Source organism: Muntiacus reevesi, chromosome 6, assembly GCF_963930625.1.
Source record: "Muntiacus reevesi chromosome 6, mMunRee1.1, whole genome shotgun sequence".
Lineage (NCBI taxonomy): Eukaryota > Metazoa > Chordata > Mammalia > Artiodactyla > Cervidae > Muntiacus > Muntiacus reevesi.
This window is the reverse complement of record NC_089254.1, coordinates 81934892-81955179: the sequence shown is the minus strand read 5'-3', so window position 1 is coordinate 81955179 and position 20288 is coordinate 81934892. Positions and strand designations below refer to the sequence as shown.

The window sequence follows — 20288 nt, the reverse complement described above, 5'->3', positions numbered from 1 at the left end:
CTTGTAGACGTATTGGTCCCATCTCTGCCTCCATCTTCACATCATCTTCTCTTGCTTACGTCACTGTGTCCTGTCCCCTTCTTGCCAGGACACCAGTCACTGCATTTAGGACCCACCCTAAACACTGAGATCCTTAACTAATTACATTTGCAAAGGTTCACATGAAGTCTTTGAGGTCCTGAGTGGCCATGAATTATGAAGGGTACGTATTCAACCCTCTACAACCAGCATACCTAAAATACAAAGATCTCTGAAAATTAGGGATCTGATTTCAGATCTCACTGCCCTGTGAGATTTCCTGGTTCCTGTGCTCTCATGAATGTGCTTTCCTCACTGTCTGGGAACTAAATGAATTGTCAGTGATAACATCTTAAGTAGACAGAAGAGCCATGGATGTTTCATAAGCCTTTAGGCACAGGACAAATTCTAGTGGGAATTGAAGTCATGCCCTCCCCAGATCTGGCAGATTCTTGATTGTGTTTTCTTCTTGTTCTAAGACAGTAAGTAGGGACTATTTTTTTCAGGGGATTCAGGAGTTAGACTTTCTGATAACTTTAAGTATAATCTCTGGCCAAATGTATAGACCCCAAAATAGAGGATTTTAGAAGATTTAAGAATTAACTAAAGCTCTCAAGAATGTGTAGGGGTGAGAACCATCCCACCAAACCTGAGAGAATGAAAGATGTCACAGGGCTCATATCCACGAGGGTCACCACCCTGAACAATGTCAGTAACCCTTCAAGTAGCCAGAGTGTTCTTTCCAATGTTCGAGGTGAGACCCTGTCACCCAAGTGTAATTGGGAGACTTCGACTTTTCCCCTGCACCTGCTTATCACATGAGTCCTTCTAGACCCAGCTTAATATCACCTTCTTATGGCATCTTAGCTCCTCTCCTTGACTCCCTTCCCCACGTCTATATGAGTTCTCCTCCTGTGCTCCCAGAGCTATGACAGCCCACTGTAGTGGTCGTGGTTTTGCTCTCTATGGACCAGGCCTTATTCATTTGTCTTATCTGACCCTTCTCCTGGACTGTAGTGTCTTCATGGGTGGGCACTGCATATTTCATCTCTGTGGCCTCAGCCCTAAGCACAGCAATTTGCTACGGACTTACCGATAAATGAATATACATAATAAATTCATCTCAAGAGGTCACCATAAAAATATATTTCTGAGATTGAGAAATAGCTTTTGAAATTTTGGAAGAAAAGTGCTCCAGTATTTATCAGATCCTAGAACCAAGCTGGAGTTACTGCTTTTTTGTTTCTCCTCTTTGAGCTATATTTACCTTGGGTTAGAGCAAATGAATGTGAATTCTTTAATTAGTAACCTTTGAACAGTTTGAGTAGTACAGCTTTTCAGAAATGTGAAAATCCACACATTAAATGGTGAAATATCCAATGACGACAGAAACTATATCTTAATAATTTTATTGCTTTCTGAAATAACTTCCTGCCTTTCTCTTCTTCCTCCTCTTCTTCTCTTCCTCCTCATCCTTCTATTCTCTCTCTTTCTGTTTCTCTCTCTCTAACTGCAGTGGCTATAAAGCCCCTTATTTTGACTTTCTCATTCCCCCCTTCCCCCACCATGATTTGCTCACAAGAGACCATACATTATGATCTTCCTTTGCTTTATTATTCACAATCCATGCATCCTGCCTTTTTTTTTTTTTTTTTTTTTTAGCATACTGGATGATGGATAATGGGCTGAGGGCATGGGGATGAAGGACACACATACTTTCTATGCTTACAGTTCAGCGGCTGAATAGACAATGAATTACAATTTGTGTTAAGTGTCATTGTAGACGTATGCACAAAATACTGCAGGAATCCAGAGCAGAAGGGAGTGCCCACTTACCTAGCAGTAAGTTCAGATGCGCTGAACTGGGTCTTAGGAGCAAACATTTCATAGGTGAGAAAGGTGTTACCACATTCCAGGCACAGGCCCAGTGTGCACCAAGGCCCACGTCTCTGGAAGAGCCCAGCGGCTTATTTAGACAATGTGAGTGGTGGAGAAGATCCATTAGTGAGTCAGGCTGGAGGGGTTTACTAGCATGGGTTTCGTGCCTAGAACTTTGGCCTGTCCTACAAGAATGAAAGACCCATGAGGAATTTTTATCAGTGGTGACATTTTAGAAATTTCGAACTCCTACCTTTTCCCCTGCTTCTTATTTGCATTAGAATAATGACTCAATGAGTGGAATGTGTTTTCTGCTTTGGGGGATATTCTTACATGCTCCTTCTTCCATTAAAAAGAGAGAACAACTGTTCTGTTAAATATAATTCTGCTGACTTGAATGTGTAACACAAGAGGAAATTTGCTTTTATGCAAAAAAGCACCACTCACATGTTACCAAGAAAAAGTAAAGACCCTGTTTCACAAGTTCTCTTAAGTAAACTAGTGGAATGGTTTTTACACTACCGATTTTGGTTTGAACCAAGGGGTGGCCGCATCAATGCTAGCATACAAATGGCTATCTTCTGCCTGTTTTCGAAATGAATTATGAAGATAGATTCTTCTTTTCCAAAGAATTAAAAAACAATTTTAAAGACATTTTCATGTTGCTTACCAACTCTTGTTACAGGGGTATGCCAAAGCTTTGAGTGGATTTGTGAAATTGGGTCTCATAAACAGAGATGCGTTTCCTGCCCTTCGACCTGATGCCAATCCACTCACCTGGGTGAGTGACTCTGGAACTACACCTTGTCTGCTGCTCTTCAGAAATGCCCTCTGAAATGGTCAGGTTTGAACCTGGGTTTTGACCAGCAAAGAACCCATCCTACGGTTTATGTGCAGGAAATTAAATCCTAGTACCAAAGCCCCCTTTCCCTTCAGTTTTGGGAGATGGAGGGGATGTGGAGGCTGACCCATGGGGCCTATTTCCTGTAGCGACTTGTACCACTTAATTGCCCCCTCAGCCCTGAGCAGAGATGGGCTTGCCCTCTGCCTTGGGCTCTGGGCTCTGTCGCTTGTCTAAGTGCTAGCCTCATTGACAAGAGTCAAACTAGGGCCTCCTGAACCTAGGAAGGCAGGAGAGCTCCTGGTGGTATTCCAGAACTGATTCGCAATGCCCGAATTAGGTGTTTCATTTGACCATTTGTAACCATGAGGAATTTGAGTTTTTAAGTACTGAGTTTATATACATATCTGTATTGCATCTAAATCCTAGAGTCTCAGGGTTAGAAGGGACTTTGGAGACTTGGAACTGCATGTAAAATAAAGCTTCCACTAACTGCCAAGAATTAATTTGTTACCAACTGGTCATCCAATTTAAATTAACATGCCCATATTTCAATAGAGATGCCAGAAATCTGTTCCAAGGAGATAAGAATCTGTACTGCTAATCCCATAAGTCTCCCAGTGAAGCTGTGGTATTCTTGTTAACTGGTTGCTTTTAAATTCTCATTTTTTGTATATATGAGAGTTTTTTCAATCTAAGTTTCAGCTTTTATAAATTAACTTGTTGAACAGAAGTGAATAAATATCCATGGAATGAATCTGATATTGAGGCAATTTGACTGGGAACGTAGGTACAAGCATTCTTGGGGCTGGTCCCCTTATCTTGGCAGCTACAGTCTAGAACAGGGGCTGGCAAACTGTTTTTTTTGATAAAAGACCAGATTGTAACTTTTTTAGGCTTTTATGGGTCACATGGTCTCTGTCAGCCTACTCAGTTCAGACTGCTCATAAAAAAATTAGCGTGACTATGTTTCAATAAAAGTTTTTATTTATAAAACCAGGTGGTGAGCTCAATTTGGTCTGTGAACTAGTTTTTTTTTTTTTTTCCTCTTTGTGGGAAGGTTTTTGATTTTTAATTGGAGGATAATTGCCTTATAGTGTTGTGTTAGTTTCTGCTGCACAACAAAGTAAATCAGCTACGCGTCGTATACATATATCCTCTCCCTCTTGTCCCTCCCTACCAACCCCCATCCCCCCGCCCAGGTCATCACAGAGCACCTTCCTGCTCGGTGTATTTTACACACGGTAGTGTATACATAGTGTGTGTGTGTGTGTGTGTGTGTGTGTGTGTGTATATCTCCACTCTCCCATTTGTCCCGTCTTCTCCTTCCTTTGCCAAGCAAGCTTGTTGATTTTTAATCTAGAGCAGAGCCTGGAGAAAGTCTTGTTTAGAAAGTGGAAAAAGCTATGACCACCGTTTAACTGTTCTTCCTTTGAGATTTTATTATCTGCACAATCTCCCTCATTTCCTGAACTTACAAAAGAATTGTGGTTGCTGTTAGCAACCACAGCAAAGATCCTTCCACTCTATCCTGGCCAAAACAAGAATACCAAATCCTAGACTTCTGGAGGGCGAGGGATAATGGGTGAAAGGTGATGAAGAGGATCTGCAAGGGCAGGCAAAGTGATCGTAAATATTATATTACTCTTTTGGTGTTGATTTGGTGTTATGACTCATTTTTATCGCTGAAATATAATTCTAAAATACCATGCATTTATTGATGTGGTGTGCAGACATATGTATGCACGTATGTGCACCACAATTTACTGTTTTTAATTATCTCTAATTTAAAATTTGAGGTCCAGTGTCTTCCTAGGATAATCTCTAAACTTATTTTTTTATTTTATTTGGAACTTAGAAGTTGTATCTTTGTTTTTCTAACCAGAAAGAACTCCTCTGTGATCTAGTTGGGATTTCATCCTCTTCCAAATGTGATGTGCTTAAGGAAGCTGTCTTTAAGAAACTAGGAGGAGACACAACCCAGCTGGAGGCTCTCGAATGGTAGGCATGCACCAGTCAACCTAGAGCAAAATACTGGATCAATGATCACTTAGTTCTTTCTAGTCAAAGAAAGGTCAAGATAGAAACAGACATTTCACTTTGTCTTTGATGAATTTGCTGCTCTAAAGTTGGCCTGTTGTAGAGAGATTACCACATACTATGTTCATAAGGGGATTAAAAAGTAGGTAGAGAGAGGTATTCAATGGCAATTATAACTTGGGAAATACTTATTTTTGAGAAACATCACTACTCAGTTTTCGAGAAAGGTGGGGCATTTTTTCTCTCCTGTAGGAGATTCTCCCACTCTTCTTTAACTACTTTAAAATACTTATTCACCTGGCCGTGACACATTCTGCTGGTCCCTTCACATGGGACAAGCAACCTGTAAGTTCATCTCAGGAGAAGCTTGGCAAGAGTGTGCACTGACCGTGTGTCTGGTCTGGCTCCAGGCAGCACTCGTGGGAGAGTCTGGGGGTGATTCTAAAGGTGAAAACATTACTGTTATTATTTTACAGTAACTTGGGAGTCCTATAACTTGAGCTGTCCTCTTACGATTCTGCCCTTTCAAGATGAAATCCAATGAGTGTTCCCTTCTGCTTCCCAAGTGAGCGTCTATGGAGGACTTGGAATGAACGCAGCCATCTCTTATTCTTCGCAGGTTGGGCCTACTCGGGGAGGAACAAGTCCCTCAGGCCGAGTCTCTCGTGGATGCCCTCTCCAAGCATCTGGCTGTGAAGCTTTCCTATGGTAGGCCATGGGCTATGAGCCGAACATCCCAGAAGAAGGATCTTAAGAGCCAGTGAATTAGATTGGAGGGCAGGGGTTACACAGTGGGAGTGGGCAAACATGATGTGAGGGAAAGAGCACTAGGGCTGTTTCTCCAGAGGGAAGAATAAGAAAACTACTAAGTAAGAGTGAACTTGAAAATATGGCAAAGGGAACCATTATTTGTTTTACTTTTAATTTTTGACACATTAAGGGAGTGCTGAAGCAGCATTCTGGGGAAAAGAGAGGATGGCCTCTCCAGCAGCACTCTCATGTCTGTAACGGGGTTACAGTGAGACCAGTCTGGACAGAGGAATCTGGTCAGAGTTATCATTTCCTTGAATTTTTAATTTGTCCTTTGGGCTACAAAGCAGTATATCTACTTATTTAAGGATACACATAATAGGAAGGAAAACTTGAAAGCAGAAAGGGAGGAGCAGGGGGATGAAATACGGTATTGGAGTTGTAATGATAATGACATTGTCAAATGTATATTTATTGATTTTAAGGTCCTGGAGAGAAAGATATGATTGTCATGAGAGACAGCTTTGGAATCAGACATCTTTCTGGACACTTAGAAAATAAAACTATCGATCTTGTGGTTTATGGGGATGTCGGTGGTTTTTCAGCCATGGCTAAAACCGTGGGCTTGCCCACTGCCATGGCAGCCAAGATGTTACTCGACGGTAAGTTCTTTCATTGAAGGACCAAGTCTGTCTCCATTGGGAGATCAGCTTGTGATGAGTAAAAAACATGAGCTTTGGAGTTAGACCTGATTTCTGTTCCAGGTAAGCCCCAAGATGGCTGAGTGATGGAATGCCAGTTACTTAGACTCTCTGCATCAGAGTCCTTCATCCGTAAAGTGGGGAAATTGTCATCACTAATTCATAGGGTTGTATAACACTGAAGTCAAATAATACATAAACCTCCTACCACATAGAAGGGGTCACCAGGGAATATTAATTGCCTTCTTTTCTTTCCTTTTCTTTTTTTTTTTCTTTTTCTATTTTGGGAGTGGTAACACTGAAATAGCAGAGGGTAGTCACTTCCAGATCTTCAAAAATATAAGCCATGCTTTATTAATCCTCATATCTCAACATACTATCAATGCTCAGTATGTTTTGAGCTAAAAGAATTCAAATTTCAACTTTCTTTAAGGTCATATATGCTTTCAGTAAGCATTATCTCAGAATATAACACCTCATTTTGTCCTTGTAAAGGTGTGAAGGGAATAAAAAACATCAAAACATTCTGTGAAATAAACAGAAGATATATCTATAGTAGCATATTATTGTTGTTTAGTTGCTAAGCTGTGTCCAACTCTTTGTGACCCTATGGACTGCAGCCCACCCCCCTCACCTGTCTGTAGAATTTTCCAGGCAAGAATACTGGAATGGGTTGCTATTATCCTTCTCTAGGGGATCTTCCTGGGCCAGGGATCAAACCTGTATCTCCTGCACTGGCAGGCGGATTCTCTATCACTGAGCCACCAGGGAATATTAGTCCATATCCAATTAAACTACCTACTAGTTATTGAGGAACTGTAGTAAAGAAGTGATATGGGATGAGGTCATCATGACCTTTAAGGAAAGTGCCCAAATTTATTCTTTCAGCCATCCTAACAGATGCCAGTGCCCAAGTTACCAGATTGGTTTCAGATTTTTTTTTTTTTGGCCATACCATGCAGCATGTCGGATCTAAGTTCCCAGGCTGGGAATCGAACCTATGCCACCTGCAGTGGAAGTGTGGAGTCTTAACCACTGAACCGCCAGGGAATTCCCTCAGATTGGTTTAATTTCATTGTGTTGGTGTTAAAAAATGACATCAGCAAATCAGACCAGTTAGGTTTACAAGTTTTCTTTCTTCTTATACTTTTTTCTCTGATCTGGTAGTTAATGCAGTTAGATGTATAAATTCAGACTCAGTCCCTAAATTTAGCTGTGCTTTCCATGAACCCCTTTTCCTTACAGTGTAATCATTATGTAATAATTTAATAGGAGATATTTAAGCCGCTATTAAAAAAAAAATCCTCAGGCTGCCAAGAATTCATTAACTTGGAGTTTACTGCTATATGGTGATTCTTGCTGTAGAAATTAACCGTTCTTACCACTTTTAAAATTGTAACTTCAAACTTATTTTCTTCTAGGTGAAATTCAAGCTAAAGGCCTCATGGGACCCTTTTCAAAGGAGATCTATGGACCAATATTGGAGCGAATTAAAGCAGAAGGCATTATGTATACTACACAGAGCACAATCAAACTATAATTGAGAATTATATTTTGTTTTTATCTTCCCAGCCAACACAGCTCTGAACTTCTGTGCAACAAACATGCTTGTTAATGTGACATTTTAAAACATAAAGCATGATATGTTTGATATGTCAATACAATGGTGTTTTTGAAATATAAATCTCTATTTTAATATGAAAACATTTGTTACAAGAGATGCCGGTAATTATCAGAGAACTTTAAAAATTCTATCATGTATTTTTTTCATGTGTATGTAAAAGTGATAATGCTTGTACTACTTGTTAACTTATTATGCAACATTTCTTACAAGAATATATTTTCCTATAATTAGCAGATGGAGTTTTATCTTTTTAGTAAGAAGAAAATTTCTTCACACAGCTTTATTTTTGTTTTGCTTTTGTTTTTCACACTGATTGAGCTGGATGTTTATAGATTACCTGTCTACAAGCTTTTGCAATAATGCTCTTTTGTGCCTTTTTGTAAAATTATGATTTAAGAAATTTGACATTTCTGATAGCTTCCTCTTTAATGTTTAGAAAAGGAATAGGTAAGATTAAATCAAAATCTACAGGATCAGCTCATTAGGCACAGGAAAAGAATCTAACAAATCCAGCATCCTTTTGTGATAAAAAACACTCAACAAACTAGGAATAGAAGGGAATTCTTTAACCTGATAAAGAGTATCCATGAAAACCCCAGAGCTAATATCATACTTAATGATGAAAGACTGATGGAGTCTCCCCTGAAATCAGGGACAAGACAGAGGTGTACACTCATGCCATTTCTATTCAGCTTGTACTGGAGGGTCTAGATGGGGCAATTAGGCAAGAAAATGAAATAAAAGACATCTAGATGAGAAAGGAAGACGTAAAACTATCTCTGTTTGCAGATGGCATAATCTTATACATAGAAAATGCAAAAGAATAATCTAAGAAAACATTAGATCTAATACACAAGTTCATCAGTTGCAGGATACAAGATTAACATTCAAAAATTGTACTGGTATGCAGTATCAATTAATAAAGCAAAAATGATACTAAGAAAACAATTCTAAAAAATGTGTAGAATAGGAATAGAATGAGAGTTCAGAAATAATGCATATTGACTTTTGAAAAAGGTGCTAAGACAATTCAGTTGAGAAAAATAGTCTTTTCATCAAATGGTGCTGAAACAGCTGGATACCCACATGCAAGAGAATAAAGTTGGACTCCCTACCTCACAACACATATAAAAATTATCTCAAAATGGACCAAATACCTAAATATAAGAGTGAACACTGTAACACTTTTAGATGAAATCATAGGTGTAAATCTTCCTGACCTTGGATTAGGCAATGGTTTCTGAAATAAATGATACCAAAGCACGAGCAACAAAAGGAAGAAAATAGATAAACTGGATATCATCATGATTAAAACCTTCTGTGCTTTTAAGAATACCATCAAGAAGGCAAAAGACAACCCACATAATGAGAAACTGTTTGCAAATTATGTATCAGGTAAGAGAAGAACGTGAACAGAGAACTATTGTATTCAATAAAAAGTAAAAGAGCCTAATTTTTAAAAAAGAATAAAGGATCAGAATTGACAGTTCTCAAAAGAAGATATACAAAAGGCCACTAAGCACCTGAAAAGATGCTTAGCACATGTTAGCTATCAGGGAAATAGAAGTCAAGTCTACAATGAGATAGCACTTCAACCTCACCTGGATAGCTATTATGAAAAAATAGTAAGTGTTGATGAAAATGTGGAGAAGTTGGAACCCTCATAAACTGCTGGTGGAAATATAAAATGGTACGGCTGCTTGGAGAAACAGTTTGGCAGTTCCTCAAATGGCTAAACACAGAGTTATCATGTTATCCCTGGTGAAGGGTGAGGCTTCCCTGGTGGCTCAGACATTAAAGCATCTGCCTGCAATGTAGGAGACCTGGGTTCGATCCCTAGGTCAGGAAGATCCTCTGGAGAAGGAAAATGGCAACCCACTCCAGTCCCTTTGCCTGGAAAATCCCATGGATGGAGGAGCCTGGTATGCTACAGTCCATGGGGTCGCCAAGAATCGGACACGACTGAGCGACTTCACGTTCATCATATTATCCAGTAATTCCACTCTTAGGTATAGAAGAAATGAAAATGCATCCACACAACTTGTAAACAGATGTTTATAGTGGCATTATTTGTAACAGCCAGAAATCAAAACAAGTCAAATACCCATCAAATAATAAAATGTGGCATATCCAGACAATGGAATATTATTCAGCAATTAAAAAGAAACTGGGTCCTGATACATGCCATGATGTGGATAAACTTCAAGTGAAAGAAGCCAGGCAGGAAAAGCCACATATTGTGTGATTTCATTTGTATGGAATGTCCAGAACTGTCAAATCTCTATATAAAGTAGATTAGTGGTTGCCTAGGGCTGGGGGATGTTGAGGAGAAGTGGGAGTGACTGCTAATGAATTTGGGGTTTTGGGGAGGGAGATGACGAAAATGTTATAGAATTGATTTTGTGGTAATGGAGGTACTACTCTGTGACTATACTAAAAACCACCAAATTGTGCACTTTGTGTGAATTGTATGGGGTGAGAATTATTTATCAAGTTGTACAAATAAAACTTTATTTTTCTCCTTGAAGGAAAAATGCTTATGTTGAGGGATATAAATTAAACCTTCTGAGGGACTGTGCTCATATTCTGGCATATGAAACTAATTCTGCTGTCAAAATAAGCAGGTATGATACTTGGGACATATGGCAGTTGAGAAAATATCTATGCTATTTGAAAAGGATCAAAGTTGATTAAGGCCTGGTCCCACCTGTCAAAAATAATTATGTAGAGATCAATAATCTATAAGTAAGTAAAGGCATATCTGTTGTGGCAGTTTTTTTTAAATCACAACATTGATTTTAACATAATCAGTTAGGAGATAATGCTTGTGTTGAATATTCATTGGAAGGACTGATGCTGAAGCTGAAGCTTCAATATTTTGGCCACCTGATGTGAAGAGCTGACTCACTGGAAAAGACCGTGATGCTGGGAAAGACAGAAGACAGAAGAGAAGGAGATAACAGAGGACAAGATGATTGGACGGCATCACCAACTCAATGAGTTTGCGCAAGCTCCAGCAGATGGTTGAAGGACAGGGAAGCCTGGCGTGCTGCAGTCCATGGGGTCACAGAGAGTCGGACATGACTGAGTAACTGAACATCAGCAATGGTTGTGTTGCACTGACTCCACTTGCAGTCTGGAAGAGCACTCAGATGACCAGATGACATGGGAACTAGGGAACTAGCACCTTGGGTGAGAGGGGGAACCCACTAAGATAATATAGCAACTGGTTTGGGCTTTAAGTGATAAAGGGGTAGGATTGAAGAAGCGGATCTAGTGCTAGAAAAGGAAATGTCAGTGAGTTTGAGTAAAGGTAGATATAAACACTGCATTGGCTCTCAATAACAAGTCACATACTAAAGCATACAGATGGAATCTAGAAAAATGGTACTGATGAAACAATCTGCAAGACAGAAATAGAGACGCAAATGTAGAGAACAGTTGTGGGGACACAGCGGGGGAAGGAGAGGATGGGACAAATTGGCGAGAGTAGTACTGACATATATCTATGTGTGTGTGTGAAATAGCTACCTAGTGGGAAGTTGCTGTGTAGCACAGGGAGCTCAGCTCAGGGCTCTGTGATGACTTAGAGGTGGGATGGGGGAGGCTCAAGAGGGAGGGAATATACACATATATACACACACACATATATACATACAGTCATAATGATAATATATACTTACGACTGATCCGTGTTGTTCAGCAGAAACCAACACAACACTATAAAGCAATTATCCTCCAATTAAAGCCGTCCAGCAAGGATTTCAGCAGTAAAGATGGTGGTGGTAGGATCCGGGTATGGATGGATAGATTACAATTACGAGCATTCAGCCCTTGAGCTACATTTGTGAATCCCTGGTCTAAATCTTTTGATAGGCTTAATGCTCACATCTTCCAGATTTTTCTACCTTTTTTGGCCTCCTCCAGACAATACTGGTATTTATATTTCCAGTTTTCCTTGTCCTAGATTCATGAGACACTAGAAGTTTCTCTGAGAAGCAGTGTGATTGTTTCTACCACATACTAGCTCTTTCCTGTTCCACAAACTGAGAACAACAATAAGCCACAGCATGGTTATAAAGGTTCTGAGAGAATGTAAAAGCCTGTTGTCTAGTAGATGTTCAAAAACACTAGTTTTTCTTTTTTGTGTGTGTACAATACTCTTTTCAATAACAATTTTCTTGAAATTTACATTAAAGATGATATTTTAGCTCTGAGATATCTTTTAATCTTTTGGATACATTTGGAAGACTCCTCAAGGATCCATGCCTCTCGGGCAAATCATGGATGTATCTGCTCCATAAGGAGAGTCGTAAAGTGGTTATAGTGAAGAACAGACCAAAATGATCATTAGGCCAGCTCTGACTTTACAGAAGAGAAAATATGTCTCACAAAGTTAAATGACTTGCCTAAAGTGACAAGACATACTACTGAAATTTGATCAGCATTCAAAAACCCAAGATACTTTATAAAATTTGGGAAGAACTCTGATTTATAAAACCTCCCTTACCATGGGTTGTTAGGGTCACCACTAGCCCAAATGAGGCCTTTTTGAGAATTAGAGAAAAGTGTTCCTAGGTACTTCTGTCAAAAAGTTGTCATCAAATATGTAAATTAGAACAATACACTTTACTTATCATCTAATGGAAAAAGTCATAATATTAATCATAACATCATAATAAATATTAATCTTATTAACTACATATCCTAATAAACTTGCAGTGTCTGTGCTTTAACTAGCTCCCCAGTAGATGCAATGAGCAATTCGCATAGCCATGCAGGTAGCTACTCTTATCTTTTGTATAGATTAGTCTTCTTTACAATGGCTTACATTTGGTGATTATATTGGAAATATATTGACCAGACTTGAATTCTACTGGAAAGGATCCAGTGAGAAAAACTGCCTGTTCTGAAGAAATATTTGTTAGTCACTGACAGCTAGTCTAATAACTTCGTATTTCCAATTTTTGTTTTTAGTCCTAACACTTATTCTTAGTTTTACTTAATTAGCAAGAAATACAAAACACAGAGTTAAGTCCTAACTTGAAGCTTCCTAGCAGCTCAAACATAAAGAATCTGCCTGCTCTGCAGGAGACCCAGATTCGATCCCTGGGTCGGGAATATCCCCTGGAGAAATGAATGGCTACCCACTGCAATATTCTTGCCTGGAGAATTTCATGGACAGAGGAGCCGGGTGGAGCACAGTCCATGGGGTCACAAAGAGTCAGACACAGCTGAGTGACTGAATAACAAGAGCCAAGTAATGTAATGTGTTAGTACACATTGCTCTGCTGTCCTCAGACGTTCAATCCTGAGTTTCCTGTGTGCCTTACTGCACAGTCTGGGAATCAACTCTATACACTGTCCCATCCCATCAACCTTTTTTTACGTCCATCATTTCAGAGGGAACATAGCCATAATTTTCTTCTACATACGCCTCAGTATTCCACAAGCAAACACAAACTGATGGTGATATTTATATTTATTTTTGCAATGCCTTGGATAAAAACCATTTAAACAATGTCAGGTAAGGTGTTATTCTCATAAAAACATCTTCCTTCAAAACAAATGTATTTTTATTTTCCATAAAAGTTAAAATTACATGCTAAAACAGTTAATCACAACACAAAACAATATCAAGAAGACTCACAGAGTAAGACCAGATAATGAGCTGCATCATTAAACTAAACAATTACACAGAACTAGAAAACTGACTCAGTAGTAAAATATAAAAATCTACAATTATAAATATAAATTTGGTCCATGGAGACACTAGAGCAGTATTTACAGTAAGTATTAGATTATTTCTACATTAGGTGAATACTGCAGTTGTAAAATGTTGAATATCGTAGGGAACAGGGTGTTTTATTTACAGTATACTATATTAAAAGTTATATTTCTAGCAAACTTGATGATTGCTACAAATACAGCTAAAAATTTGACACTAAAAACAAACATGTTTTCTGTTTGGGAATTCTAGTTGGGAATTCCTAGTATCTGTAAATCGAAATTTTCTGTTAAAATCAATATGAAAAAAAGATACCACAATTCCATTCTTAGAAATGCTGTAAATTTCAATCATTTTAGTTTAAACACAATAAGTGAATTACAAGAAGTTTTGCAAAAAAAGGCACACATTGTTAATGATGTAAATTTGGCAGCAGAACCCTATGTCATGGTAGTAACTGTCAGGTGATGTGAAGTAAACAGATAACAGAACGGAACTGATTTCCAGTCTAATTTTAGAAAGAGGGAAGCAGTGCTCACACATGGGCTCTTCTCACCCCTCTCCACGTCAAACTAAAGACTCTAAGCTCTCGGCTATATTTCCATCAGCCAGGGCTGCACCGTTACTGTCCAGAGAGGTGGACGGGTTCTCTTCCTGCCTTGTGCTCACAAGGCTGAGGACTGCTTTGTAGAGAAACTGATACTGCTCCTGGAGAACAGAGGTGGTAAGAAAGAGGAAACTCAGTGAAGACAGACATTTGTAAAAAGAAAGAGTGTTTGCAGTCATCCTTTGCCACTGTCCAAGGAAGGTCACTGTGTGAAGGGCTCTGTTACAATTGGCAGAGGTACACCATCCATATTAATGTCTCTTTCTGATTAAATTTAAAGTAGCTCTACAATTAGCCAACCCTTACGGACCTACACATTGGCCCATATACATTTGCCAATGGTAAGCACTCCATTCCTGCTCAAACGTCATGGAATTAGTCAGAAGGTGATGTGATAAGGTTCTAACACTGATTTATCAATTTGTGTGTAAGCCCTTTGGCACTCGACTCTTGTATCCCGCTGAGTTATTCATTCTCCATTCTCCAGTTGTTACGAAACCTCAGGACTGCACTGTCAGCACAGGAATTCAAGGGGAATGAAGGCCTTTCACAGGACCCACTGTTTACCACTGTTTACCCAGTATTCTTCACACTCTACCAGCCCGGCCAGTCCTATGTCCTGCTTTGTGCTAAGGAGAGCATGTGTCCTGCTCTGGTTTCAGAGACACACGGAGGAATAAACAGTTGCTCTCTTTCAGATGCCAACTTGGGGATGGTGAGGTGGGGGCAAGGCAGTTGCAAAGACTGTGAGCTAATGGCTGGCACCACAGTAGAAAATCATTAGGACCACATGTCTTAGTAAATGCATTTGTGAAACTTGGGTGTAAGTTTAGTCTCCAGAAAGCAATTTCAAATGACAAGCTTGGTACATACAACTCACCCTGCCTGAATGACACTTTTAACAAGGGCTCCTCTGAAGTGTGTGTGCACAGGGGTTTCCCTGCTCTCTGACCAGTTGGTGTGGGCTGGAGCTTTGAAGGCAGACCCTTATAAGGCTCTTCCATATACAGACCAGAAAGCTAGAAGGCAGCCTATGATTTCTGCATTCACCTAAGCTTCTCCCACTAGGGCATGCACAAAGTTCCCTATTGTCTTTCTAGCCCTTTTTTCTATAATAAAAGATTCCAAATTATTCTCAGAGTTGAGACTTATCTTTCCAGATGTGCTATGCTCTTTCTTGATTGCATGAGTGTCCTTCTCTCTCTCTTTTTAAAAGTACCTTCAGAATTAGCTACTTCTTAAGTTTAGAAAATGAATTTGGCTTGAGAAAAAAGCAAACAATTGAATTCTATCTTCTGACTGCTCTTTGAGGCTATGCAGAACTTGAATGCTGGAATAAAATGTTTATTTTGCTGGATAAATCAGTTTAGTTGGTGCTTCTACTAAAGATATTTTCTCAGAATTACACTAAGTCTCACAAAAAGGCACACAATGGAATTGAAAATTTTTGATCCATCAATTTTCTGGAAGATGAACTTTAAATGTTTACTGTTTATAGTTGCAGGTCTATTGATTGCAAACGGAATATAATTCAACTTGAAAACTTCAGGTTAATGTTATCAACATGTTCTTTTTGATACACAACAAAATGATTTTGGTAGCCCCTAGTCACCTCATGCAAAGAGTTGACTCATTGGAAAAGATCCTAATGCTGGGAAGGATTGGGGGCAGGAGGAGAAGGGGACGACAGAGGATGAGATGGCTGGATGGCATCACCGACTCGATGGACATGGGTTTGGGTAAACTCAGGGAGTTGGTGATGGACAGGTAGGCCTGGTGTGCTGCGATTCATGGGGTCGCAAAGAGTTGGACACGACTGAGCAACTGAACTGAACTGAACTGAGAAAGTAACAGGCACTCTAACAGGAAAAGCTTGATTTGCTGTCTTGTTACTTACAATGTCGGCAAAGACTCCCGGCCTCATCAAATTGATCATCTTGGCTACCTGGTACACATCCACGGAATTTTCTTTTTCGAGTTGGTGCATCAGGGTCGTCAGAGCACAGAAAGTTCCAGCTGTCACTCCTCCATGCCTGGAAGCAAAAGGAAGGGGCAAGGACTCCATTCAGATGCATCAAACATTCACATCTGGAACTCACAGAGCATGTGGCCTTGACAACTTGGCAGTAAGAACACTGAAATTTTTAATATATTGTCTCATTTTATTGTCCATGGAACCATGGTTTAATTTGAAACATTTCAGAGTGTTCACAATATTAGTAATGAGACACTTTGTAGAAGTTAAGTATTTGGTTATACATTTTGTTTTGTTATACTATGGAATGGGTTGGCAATAAATCAAAATAATCTGACTGAGGTTAAATAATAATATATATTATAAAATAAGTATCTAAGTATCATATATAATATGCACATGCATTTTGGTTGACAACAGAAACCTGGAAAGATCAATTGGATACAGATTTCTATTTCTGGTAAATAACAATGATATCATGATATCAATTTTACTCCAATCCCAGGAAGTCAGTGGCTGAGGAATGTCTCACTGGTTAGAACCTGTAAAAATCCAGGTTCTAAAACACTGACTCATCACACAAAGTGTTTTCAGTGCAGAATGCAAGAGCAGATGCCTGTGACCCTGCAACCATCTTCTGCCTTCAACAGGAGCTTTAAATGGAAAATAAACACCTAACTATTGTGTGTTAATCATGTCCATGAGAAGCAATAATCCACCCTGGCTGAATAATTCACCATGGGTCCAAAATATTAGGTTAGTACAAAGGTAACAGAAACACACACACACCCAGAGCATGTCAGTTGTGAACAGATTTAAGGTGTGGCACTTACTCATCATGAACGATCATGGGCCCGTCCCTGGCGGCAGCCTCTTCTTTGATAATACTTATAAGTTCAAAAGTTTTACTGATGGGGCTGTCTGGATTTGGCCATTTGGGACACTGAAAGTGCCGCACTTCAAGTACATAGTCATCCTACAAGAAGAGGTAAAATCAGTGTTTTAAAAAGTGTCATATTGGGTGGTGAGTAGATGAATTGAGGAAAATCAGTAACTACAGGAATGCAATAAAACCAAATCACATGCTGAGTGCAGGGGTCATTACAGCCCATTCATTGAATCACAGTGCGACGAACTATAGGGCTTTTTTTTTTTTTTTTTTTTTACTAAACTCCTGACTATCTACAAGACACCAGTTTGAATTCTTTGTCAATAATTATTTCCATGAAAATCAGGAATTGCAGGAAGGTGATGAAACCATGTCACACACTGAGTGTAGCAGTTGTTGTAGTCTGTCCATCATCATGGAAAGGAGAAATCACCATGACACCATATTTGCCGTGTACAGACATAGCCTCTTTTTTATTCTAAAATAATCCTTGTTGGTGGACTTTATACTGCCAATCAAATCATGAACAGAGATGTGGCTGTGTCCATAAAATTAAACTTACAAAGAGAAATCTTAAAAAAAAAAAAGAGAGAAATCTTGTTTTAAAATTTGCTTTAAAAATTGCATAGATATTCCTTTAAAATTGTGAATCATTATATTGTATACCTGTAACATATAATACTATAAATCATCTGTATTTGAAGTAAAAAAGAAAAAGATAGCATAGGCTTCTTCAAATAGCAGCATTACTCAGGTTCAACTAAGGGAAGAATATGATTGCATGGCACAGTGTGGGCAGTGCTGGCAAGGAGGATGGAGACATGGGTTCCACTCTAGCCTCAGTTTGGATTCTTGCTTAAGTGACCAAACCAGGTTGCATGACTTTAACTCTCTTAAACTTCTGATCCTCAGTTTCCTAAAGTGGCTTATACATATACAGGAATTTGATTTATGACTGAACTGGTATTGTTGATCTTTAAATGATGCTGGAACAATGGCTATTCACATGAAACAATAAAACTGGACTCTTGACTCACAAAATATAATATGAAACATCAATTTCAGGCAGAACTAGAAAACATTTAGAAAACAATGTATTTGCATCATCAATTTTATAAGTTTTGGTCAACCAAATAGTCTAGCAAATACTGAATCTTCTTACATATCCTATATGTTTTACCAGTTTCAGAATTAAAGTGAAACATTTAAACCATCTAAAATATGATTTAATTTTTTTCTGACTGAGCAAGTCCTCTGAATTTCACATGCCTTACTCATCATTATTAGCATCTTTTAGTCTTTTACAGGAGCCATATGATAATTTATGAACTATGCTGTATTTACAGAAATAATTATTGACAAAGAATTCAAACTGTTAGATATTCAAGAGTTTAGTAAAACAACCTTAATTCATTGTATTGCATGTTTTCAAAGCAGTTCTTCACTGAACAGCCTCCTGTACATCAGCACAGGGCAGTAAACTTGTTTTTACTGATAGGTAGTCATGTATGGATGTGAGAGTTGGACTGTGAAGAAAGCTGAGCGCAGAAGAATTGATGCTTTTGAACTGTGGTGTTGGAGAAGGCTCTTGAGAGTCCCTTGGACTGCAAGGAGATCCAACCAGTTCATCCTAAAGGAGATCAGTTCTGGGTGTTCATTGGAAGGACTGATGCTGAAGCTGAAACTCTAGTACTTTGGCCACCTCATGCGAAGAGTTGACTCACTGGAAAAGACCCTGATGCTGGGAGGGACTGGGGGCAGGAGGAGAAGGGGACGACAGAGGATGAGATGGCTGGATGGCATCACCGACTTGATGGACATGAGTTTGAGTAAACTCCGGGGATTGGTGATGGACAGAGAGGCCTGGCATGCTGCGATTCATGGGGTCGCAGAGAGTTGGAAACGACTGAGCGACTGAACTGAACTGAATATTTTTCCCATTTTACTTAGAAGAAGACAAGGTAAACACTGGCTTTAAAACATGAGAATTCGGATTAATAAAATTTTGTTTTTACTCTATTTTCAACTTAACTTCTATCAGCAACTGCTTTGGAGTAAAGGAGAAATTTTTGACTTCCTGTGTGTATAGAAATCAGGGATGGTGGAGTTTAGTGATGGCTAATTGTTTAAAGATTCTATAAGATTTTAAAAAGTGAAAATAACATGTAAGGTAAAATTTATTATTTGGGTAATTTGCCTCAATTTATAAGAAATCAGTTTCCTTCTTTTAATTTCTAGGAGAGATCTTTAAACTGGCATATATTTAAAAAGATGAAAAGTTTATCATTTAAACTATGTCCATACCTGTGTAGCTTCTAGGATAAAATCTTGCATTATAAGTTTCTCCTCATTAGACAGACATTTGTGTTCTTCGGCCATAAGAGTGACCTTAAAACTCTCACAATTTATAGGCTCATCTTTATTTGGCCAGTAAACAAATTCATCTTCTGCCTGGAGGATTAAAAAACAAAGAAGACTCTCGATTTTAATAAAATGTCTAAGTCAGACTGTGAAACAAAGTTAACAGGTTGCCATAGAAAAATCAACTCAAATTATTCTTTAAATCTCAAAATTTACTCTTAAAATATCCTATCAAGTTTTATTAAAAAAATGCAAGTAGAAGTATATGGACTGACTTCATTCATGATTGTGATTCTAATTCCCTAAACAGTGTAATAAATACTTAAGTTAATTTCAATCTACTTTTATTTAAAACTGTCATTCAACAATTTCAGACCTGAGTTACTGCATTCAAACCAGATCCAATAATAAACAAGGTGCAACTTCAATATTAGTTCATTAGTTGAAAAAAATACTTTGTGTACTGGACTTCTGTAGTTGTGCCTTGACACCTACCCTAAAAATAAAGTGCCAAAAGTGACCTGAGGGACTTACCATGTTTTGACCATCTGGAAGCATAACAACCAGCTGGGCGTTATGGTCCCATATCATCCTCCAGAAATCCTTGATGGTGTGGAGAAGGGGATGCTGGGTGATAATGAATTCATTGCTCTGATAATAACCCTACATAATCAAAGAGAGGATAGAAAGAGCCTTGGCATATGACTGTAAACATTCAAGAAACAGTTACAGGTTAATGGTCATGTTAGTCTTTTTATTTTTAGATTGTGTCTGTAAATAATAATGTGATTATTACAGCCAATGTTATGGACCCATCTTACATGCCAGGTACAGTGCTAAGCATTTTCCTCCTTTATTTCTCACAGCAGTACTATG

At 38.7% G+C, this 20288-nt stretch overlaps 2 protein-coding genes across 2 annotated transcripts in view; one reads left to right on the top strand and one right to left on the bottom strand.

Moving 5' to 3' along the window:
* The window catches only part of AASS (aminoadipate-semialdehyde synthase), a 76183-nt gene extending 64114 nt beyond the window's left edge, over window positions 1-12069 (top strand). The window contains exons 20-24 of the mRNA XM_065938704.1: window positions 2582-2677; window positions 4623-4738; window positions 5397-5485; window positions 6013-6189; window positions 7650-12069. Coding sequence (XP_065794776.1) covers window positions 2582-2677; window positions 4623-4738; window positions 5397-5485; window positions 6013-6189; window positions 7650-7768 — 597 coding nt within the window. The 3' untranslated portion in view covers window positions 7769-12069. The remainder of the gene's footprint in view (window positions 1-2581; window positions 2678-4622; window positions 4739-5396; window positions 5486-6012; window positions 6190-7649) is intronic.
* A 1541-nt stretch (window positions 12070-13610) lies between these two features.
* Window positions 13611-20288, bottom strand: part of PTPRZ1 (protein tyrosine phosphatase receptor type Z1) — a 201092-nt gene continuing 194414 nt past the window's right edge. The window contains exons 27-31 of the mRNA XM_065938486.1: window positions 19947-20075; window positions 19356-19502; window positions 16996-17138; window positions 16085-16220; window positions 13611-14288 (exon numbers count right to left, since the gene is read on the bottom strand). Of these exons, the coding sequence (XP_065794558.1) occupies window positions 14148-14288; window positions 16085-16220; window positions 16996-17138; window positions 19356-19502; window positions 19947-20075 (696 nt within the window). The 3' untranslated portion in view covers window positions 13611-14147. The remainder of the gene's footprint in view (window positions 14289-16084; window positions 16221-16995; window positions 17139-19355; window positions 19503-19946; window positions 20076-20288) is intronic.